The sequence below is a fragment of the Podarcis muralis genome, chromosome 10 (genome assembly GCF_964188315.1).
Source record: "Podarcis muralis chromosome 10, rPodMur119.hap1.1, whole genome shotgun sequence".
In the NCBI taxonomy this organism is placed as follows: domain Eukaryota; kingdom Metazoa; phylum Chordata; class Lepidosauria; order Squamata; family Lacertidae; genus Podarcis; species Podarcis muralis.
In genome coordinates this window covers 65481127-65489540 of record NC_135664.1, presented here as the reverse complement: position 1 = coordinate 65489540, position 8414 = coordinate 65481127, and the positions used below count along the sequence as shown (strand labels likewise).

Here is an 8414-nt window from a genome sequence, read left to right as displayed (position 1 = left end):
CGGACACGACTAAACGACTAAACAAAAAATAAACATAAATAATTGTAGGTAAAGAAGATCGCACACGGGTGGTGGGGAGTACTGGGTTGTGGGGGAGGGAGGTGAAGGGATTAATTGAAATGGTTAAAGATTGGTATAGTATTTTAAGAGATTTAAATATTTATATAAAAAATGGGGAGGAAAGAAAAGCAGTTTTCGGCTGTCCTTTGGCAGCCGGCAGAGGTCAGCAGCGTGCAGAACCGTCTCTCCTCCTCCTGCTCCGCCCCCGGCCCGGACAGGGAGGGAGGTTGCAATGGCTGCAGCTGCTTTTGCGAGAGGCGCCGGGCTCTGCACCGCGCAGCTCCCGCGGCCGCTGCTCCGCACCCAGCGCATCTTTGCAAGGGGCGGCGGCGGCGCGCCCGGGCGGAGGCAGCATTGCCAGCAAGTTCCCGCGGAGCCGAGGCTGACTCGCACGTGGCAGCAGGATGGGATCAGGTGGGCCGACAGAGGAGGAATGGGCTTGTTTATTTGAATTTCTGTTCCGCTTTCCCCTCCAAAAGGCTCCAGGAGGTTGGCATGCACGGCTCTCACCCCGTGCACCATTCTCCATTTCATTCTCACAACCACCCCGTGAGGTAGGTTAGGGATTTGAACCCTGGTCTCCCACGTCCTAGTCCGACGCTCTAACCACTGCACCACACTGCCTGCGATGCACAAACGGACCCAAAGAATTTGGGTTGGGGAGGTTTGCCTGCCTGCCTCCCCACCAACTGCTCATCCCTTTGCCAGGGTCAAGTTTCTAGTCCCTTTCAAGTCGCTTGAGCTTTTTTTTTTAATTTAATCATTTTTTCAATAATAACAACAACCACAAAAAACACATAACACATCACTTGAGCTTTTATGTCATCTGGAAAGAGAGTGGGTGGCATTTTTTTTGGACAGGGGAATTGCTTAGGGAGGGGGTGAAGAAACTGACCCTCCTCTAGGTTTAAAGGGGGAGCAAACTCCTGCCATCCCTGACCATTGGTCATGCTGGCTGAAGCTGGTGAGAGTTGGGTTCCAACAACATCTGGAACATGTTCCCCTCATGCTGCGCGAATGACTTTTTTGAGGGTTCTGCTTCAGCTCTTTTAAACATGAGCATAGAGAACGGGCAAGATCCTGCAGTGAGCGGGGGTTTGTCTGGATGACCTTTGGGGACCTCTCCTGACTTCAAAATTCTGTTGTTCCTGCTGCTAGGCAAATGTGCTCTGTCCTGCAGACGATGTTGACTGTTCCTGAGGCCTTCTGCACGCAATGAAAATGCTTTGCCGCTGAGCATTGTACTGTAGTTTACAGAACATATGTGTGAGCTGAACTGGGGCAAGGGGCAAAGGTGGCGCTTAATGGTGGACTTTGAAAACCCTGTTGCCCAAAACTGGAGCTGAACCGAAACTGGAGCTGAACCAAAAACGTAGGCCTGCTTCCTTTTGTGCTGCAACCTGGGAGGCTCTAGGCTTTACAAAGCTCCCAGGTTTTCAAGCAAGAAATAAATTACCGTACTTGAACACTTACAGTTTGCAGTGTTTGGGTTCCAAGTTGTTTGAGTACCAAGGTGCTTGAGAACCAAGGTACTCATATAATTTTTAAAACACTCTTTTTATCCCTACATTTGAAGACTAGATAGTAAGAATATGAGAAGTGACAGAGTAGAATTAACTAACGTAAGAGTTTATATTGGTGTAATAAGACAATGTCTAACTATGAATTATTGGAAATTAAATAACCGCAATTGGTATACTTAATGTTCTTTTGCTTTGTCGCTGTTGGCAACTCTGCTTGTTCGTTAGGCATTTTTTATCTGGTGGAGAGGAAAAAATAACTTTCTTCGCAACCATGTGAGCTAGTTAACATATATTTATGGGATGCAAATTTGATGTCTCTGGATGCTAAGCTAGAGAGCTACATTTTTGGTCCATGGGTTGCAGAAGGTCACTGGTTTGCTTCCTACCATCTCCAGGTTGGACTGTAAATTTCGCTCTCTGAAATCCTGCAACGCAACTTCCAGTCTAGCTGCCAAATCACATTAAACCACAGTTAGAAGCAAACCATGGTTTAGTGTGAATGCATGCCCACTGTTTCATGATGTAATATGAATCATATTTTCACCGGAGAGTTTACATGCACATTGATACAACCCAATCCTTTGTTACCCACAAATCTTAACACGGTGCAGACAGCTGCGTATGAAAGCGTCTCTCATAAAAATTATATTTCACAGGAACATTGTTTTGAACAATCCTCTCAAGAGAAATGCACTTTCGCTCTCCATGATAAGCTCCCTCCGTGAGGATATTCTGCGCGATATTGAAAGCACCGATCTGAGAGTCATTATAATTTCAGGTATTTTGCTCATCAAACCTATGAGGGTAGGTATGTAACTTTGGGTTTATATATTGTAAACCGCTCTGTGAGCCTTGGATGGAGGGTAGTAGAGAAATTTAATAGATAATAATAGTAATAGTGATAATAATAATAATAATAATAATAATAATAATAATAATAATAATAATAGGGTGGGAAAATTGATCTTACAAAACCATTCAAAGAATTTGTGCCACCTTGTCATCCTTGAACAGTCTTTTGACTAAGAAGAGACTTGTCTTCACTCCATCTCTGACACCTCCATCTATTCACCCCCAGATTCCACCCTCTCCTACATCTCTTCACTATCAGATCATATTTAATTTCTTTCCTTTCTTCGGACACCTTTTCTCTCCTTTCTGCTTTTAAAGCACCCTTATAATTTCTTTATTCAGCTACATTTCCATCTTGCTTTTCTACCAGAAGTTCTTGCGCTACTTCAAGGTGAGGGGTGGGGTCAGTCTTTGGAGGCCCAGTGGGAACATTTGGGATTTTGAGAAAGTGCCGTGGGCACCAGACTGCAAAATGGCGGCTGCTTGAAGGTGGGGTGTGTGGCGTAACACAAAATGGCTGCCACATCTAAAAGAACAAAAGAGGCAGACCTCCACAAAATGAACAGGGCTTTCCTCCTCAGAATGGGAGGGTAGGTGGGTGTCTGGTCCTGGCATCTAGTAAACTGTGGGCATGTTTTATCAGGGTGTGTGTGTAAGAGATGTTGAACAAACAGGAAATGGAGGACAGCAGGTTCCCCATCTCTGCAGTAATGTGTGTGTCGGCCTGTCGTTCTCTGGGCAAGGATTTGGTCATGTCAGGGGTACAAGATGCACATAAAATTCTCTTGCTTCCTTTCACATGCCTTCCCCCACCCAGGAGAAGGTCCCGTTTTCTCCTCTGGGCACGACTTGAAGGAACTGGCATTTGAGAAGGGGGAGAAGCACCACAGAGAAGTCTTTGAGACCTGCTCTGAGGTGAGATAGTTCACATTGATGCTGCCACTGTTAAAGAGCTCGCCTGCCTGGGTGCAGTTCATCGGCTTCCCATCATGCCACAAAATTTTAACTGGATGGATTTCTCAAAAAAAAAACAACCAACACAAACAATAAAGCATTGCTTGATGTTTCTTCAGGAGATAGAATCAAAGGAATAACATCTGGCCGAGTGTTAGCAAGCGTAAGGAACTGAGTAGCCAGTTACCTTGATACCTAGAAGACCCAACTGCTAAGACCTGCCCCTTGAATAGAATTGGAGGACTGTTAACTTGGAACAGGATGGTCTGAGCGTAATTTTGAGAGGGGTTAGGGGCCATAGATCTGAGAGGTTTTCTGTATTTGACTAGCAATGCATAGGTGTTGTATTATTAAATGCATTCATCTGCCTTAACGAAAGTCATAAAGGATCTTGTCGTTAGAAGAATATGGGTGACACTTTCCCTCAATAATAATGATAAGAATAAGATTTATATACCACCCTTTATCCAAAGATCCCAGGGCAGTGTACAACATTTACAAAATAATTCACATAGCATAATAATACAGTGGTACCTCGCAAGACGAATGCCTCGCAAGATGGAAAACTCGCTAGACGAAAGGGTTTTTTGTTTTTTGAGCTGCTTCGCAAGACGATTTTCCCTATGGGCTTGCTTCGCAAGACGGAAACATCTTGCAAGTTTGTTTCCTTTTTCTTAACACCGTTAATACAGTTGCGACTTGACTTCGAGGAGCAACTCATAGCACGCGGTGAGGTAGCCTTTTTTGAGGTTTTTGAAGACTTTGGTGATTTTTGAAGCTTTTCCAAAACTTTCCCGACACCGTGCTTCGCAAGACGAAAAAAATCGCAAGACGACAAAACTCGCGGAACAAATTAATTTCGTCTTGCGAGGCACCACTGTAAGGGCAATAAAACAATCACATAATAATAGTCGTTCCCCCCCCCCCCATTTAAAAGGCCCCGGATTGTCTAATAATGGCTGAAGGCCTGCCTAAAGACATGCAATGGTGGTTCCTGGTGAGCCTCTCTGGGCAGAACATTCTACAAATGGGGAGCCACCACAGAAAAGGCCCTTGCTCGCGTTGCCACTCTCCAAACTTCTCTGGGAATGGGGGCACAGAGGAGGGCCTGAGATGCAGGGTTTGGGTCGGTTCATATGGGGAGAGGCGGTCCTTAAGGTGTTGTGGTCCTGAGCCCTATAAGGCTTTATAGGTCAGCACCAGCACTTAAAAAAACTGCTTGCTTACAGGTCATGACATTGCTCCCCAAGCTACCTGTTCCTGTAATCGCCAAAGTCAACGGCTTGGCCACAGCCGCCGGCTGCCAGTTGGTGGCCAGCTGCGATATTGCTGTGGCCAGCGAGAAATCCAGGTTCGCCACACCAGGAGTGAATGTCGGCCTGTTCTGCTCGACGCCTGGAGTGGCCCTGGGGAGATCTCTCCCGAGAAAGGTGGGCCTCTTCAAAACAAGGGTTTTGTTGTCGTACTTGGTTTACTTGCTGTACTTGCTGCAAGCAGATAGTCCCCAGACACGATGGTCATGTAGGCGCCTGAACTACAGGGGCTTCAGAACTGTGGGCATGCCATCGTCAGGGCCGGCCAAAGCATTAGGCAGAGTGAGGCTGTTGCCTCAGGCAGCTGATTTAAGGTGTCTTGAGAACGGCAGCAGTTTTCATTTATTTATCCTGTGCATTTTGACTCCCAAGGAGAGGCACGCTTGTGGGACGTTCTGCCTCGTGCACTAAAATAACTTGGTCAGCCGTCGGTCGAACAAGGTGGGAGGGAGACATTTGCTGTTCTGCCTTGGGCAGCAAAGTTTTGGGCTCGCCCCACTGATTATTAAACGGTAAGAATTTGCCTGTGGTCTGTCAGTATGTGCACAGCGACTTGGTCTCCATAGGCCAGTCATCCATGTGGGGCTCATTCCTCTTTTTTCATTCCATGGGATTTCCCAACATGCATGTACAAAGGCCCCCAACCAGATACTATGATCTTCCTAGTACAGGAATGGGGAATATCTGACTTGAGGTCCAAATGGAGCCCTCCAAACTTCTCTGCCTGGCCTCATCACTCTCCCCCCCCCCCCAGCCACTCTCTTAACTGGCCTTGCTTCACACCTTCCCTCAATTTCTTTTGACGGACTAGAAGAGAGCTTCCTACACTTGGGTCTCCAGTTGTTTTTAGACAGTTGAAACATCTTTTTTTGTCTTCTCCAGTTGAGCCAAAATAGACTTATGTGCATGCATTACGGAAAGTAACATACAAAGGTGCATTACATTAGGGGAAATGGATTTGCAAAAAAAATGCATATATTAGGCAAAACCACAAACAAACATGCTTATTTGGAGAAATTTGCATTAAAATGCTGGTGAATTTTCATGAGGACTTCAAAAGAAAATTGTGAGCTAATGTGGAGAACTGTACTTAAAACTGGAACAATGAGAAACTTAGAGAAACCAAAGTAGATAGATTTCTCCATCCCTATACACCACTCTGTCCTCCAACAGAAGAACACAGCCAGGGGGTTCAGGAAAAAACCCTACTACAACTCCCATCATCCCTAGCTAACAGGGCCAGTGGTCAGGGACGATGGGAATTGTAGTCCAAAAAAACCAGCTGGCGACCCAAGCTTGGGAAACTCTGCGTCCTTGAGGTCTGATCATGATTCTTGCTTGCCTGGATGAAGACTAGAGAGGGATGAGCGAGCAGAATCTGGCCCATTGTACATTTTGCATCCGCTGCTCTGCCTGCGTGGCCCTTAATTTATTTGTTTTTCAACAATTCTTTCCAGGTTGCGATGGAGATGCTGTTGACGGGAGAACCCATGACTGCTCAGGAGGCGCTTCTGCACGGGCTCATCAGCAGGGTGGTCCCAGAAGACAAGCTGGAAGACGAGACCCTGAGAATCGCCCGCAGGATATGCGAGAGCAGCCGGCCTGTCGTAGCTCTGGGCAAAGCCACTTTTTACAAACAGATGGAGCAGGACGTCGGCACTGCCTACAGAACGGCCTCCCGGGTCATGGTGGAGAACCTGGCCCTGCAGGATGGACAGGAGGGCATCAAGGCCTTCGTCTCCAAACGCAAGCCGGCCTGGTCGCATTCCTGAACGGAAACCTCCCATGGGATGCCCATCCTCTCTTAAGAGCCAAATCGATTGAGATCATCGTAGCTGGTGCCTTCTCTCTCTGAAAATCCTAGGGACTATCATCTTGTTAAATGCGATCCCTTGATTCTGCAACAGGTCCGCCTTTGAAAATGACGGTCTGTCTGATACACATTGATCTGTTAATCTGTAAAAGTGCAATACCAAACAGGAAAGTGATGCTCATTGCGATATCAAAACAAAGTGGATTTTAATTCAGGCTTCTTTCGCTGCTATGTAGATTTAGGGATATAAAGAGCTGCCTTGACACTGAGCCAGGCCATTCAGCCAGTACTCTCACAGGCAGCCTCTTTCTTCTTCTGACTCTCCTCCTTGAGTGTTGTTGTTGTTTTAACTGGAGATGCCAGGAATCGAACCCAAGGCCGCCTGTGCAAAGCATGCCGCTAGCCTTAGCCGCTTTCTGAACGGCATGCCAAGTTCCACTCACTCAGCACTGTGGAACCTTTTAAAGAAGTGTTGTCTATTAGCTAGTTAGATCTGATTCAGATGATGGGGGACCTGTGGCCTTCCAAGACGTTGTCGGACTACAACTCCCATCAGCCCCTGTTGGCATGGCCGATGGGAGTTGTAGTCTGTCAACAGCTCAAGGGCCACAGCTGCCCCTCCCCCTGTTTTATGTGTTGGCATCTTTGCTACTAAGCCAGCTCTGAGTCTGCAGTCCCTCCTGTCTTCCACCATGGAGGAGAAGAGCTGAGACCTCCAGTTGCTGTGGATCAGAAGACCCCCTACACACATGTCCCAAAGTTATATCCCGAATTATACTGCCACATTCGTGCGGGTTTTGGAAGCCAGTCTTGGATGAATAGTAGGTTATCAATAGGCAATTATTGGAAGGGGGAGAGGGGTGTGTGGCCTGGGCTTCCCCAACCTAGTGCCCTCCAGAAGTTGCTGGACTACAGCTCCCATCATTCCTAGCCTGCAGGACCTGCAGACAGGGGTGATAGGAGTGGAGGCAGGGCCTTGGGAGCCAGACTAGAGGGGAGGGTGATTGGAGAAGCTCAGAAGAAAGGCATTCCTGGGGGAACAGGACCTGGATCAAAAAGACGACGACAAATGGCTACCAGGTTTGCATTTTCAGCAAGGAGCTTCTCAGCAAAAAAAAGAGAGAATAGCTCCAGAAATACTTTGCATATGGGTCTTTTCTTTTGGGAGGCGTTTTGAGGAGCCCCTGACTCCCCATTCCCCTCGCCTTGATCTTTATTAGATCTTGGATGAATCGCAGAGGAGTTTTGCTGACAACAATTTCTCACCAAGAGTCGTGATCTTCCTGGCTGCTGCATTGCATCTGGATAGAGAGCGGACGTGATTTATTTCTCCAGCTAACCCTATAAGCCTATGATTTCAAAAACCGGGATGTTTGCACCATCTTCCCAGAAAGGCACAGGTGAGATGTATTTCTGATAAGATCTTATCACAAGGCACCGCACAGGAAACCCCAGCAATTGCACCTGCAGCTGCCTGACTGTAAGCTGGAAGGGGTGCTCTGAATCACCTTTGCAAACTGGGTTGCTTTGCATTTTGAAAGGAGGAAGTGAGCTACTCCTTGCATGGTCACCAGAGGGCGGTGTCCATTCATGTTGTAATGCACAGTGCCTTTTTCGGTCCTGTATGGTTTTTTTAGCTTCCCTAGTCCGAGTCTAGGAAACAATAAAAAGCCAAGTATTTTAGTGTCATCTCCGCATGCATCAAGTTCTTCGATCGTTAGCTGTTTCTGATTTCTAAAATGTGTGAGTTGTTCTAAACAGCTCTTTAAAAACAGCTCTGAATTTTGCAATAGAACCAGCTGCGATCAGTGATGCTCAGGGCAAGTGTTTCCCAACCTTGTGCCTCCAGCTGTTTTTGGACTACAATTCCCATCATCCCTTGCCACTGGGGTCTGGGGA

The 8414-nt window shown here is 46.9% G+C and overlaps 1 protein-coding gene across 2 annotated transcripts; it reads left to right on the top strand.

Moving 5' to 3' along the window:
* Nucleotides 1-270: 270 nt before the first annotated feature.
* On the top strand, nt 271-8204 carry ECHDC3 (enoyl-CoA hydratase domain containing 3). 2 transcript variants are annotated; one of them, XM_028746982.2, is made up of 5 exons: nt 271-474; nt 2240-2361; nt 3253-3350; nt 4619-4819; nt 6160-8204. In XM_028746982.2, exons 1-5 carry the CDS (start codon nt 293-295, stop codon nt 6472-6474), a joined length of 918 nt encoding a protein of 305 aa, XP_028602815.2. In that variant the 5' UTR covers nt 271-292; the 3' UTR covers nt 6475-8204. The 2 variants fall into 2 exon arrangements, with proteins under 2 accessions (XP_028602815.2, XP_028602814.2); XM_028746981.2 differs by having other exon boundaries at nt 2240-2391.
* Nucleotides 8205-8414: the final 210 nt, after the last annotated feature.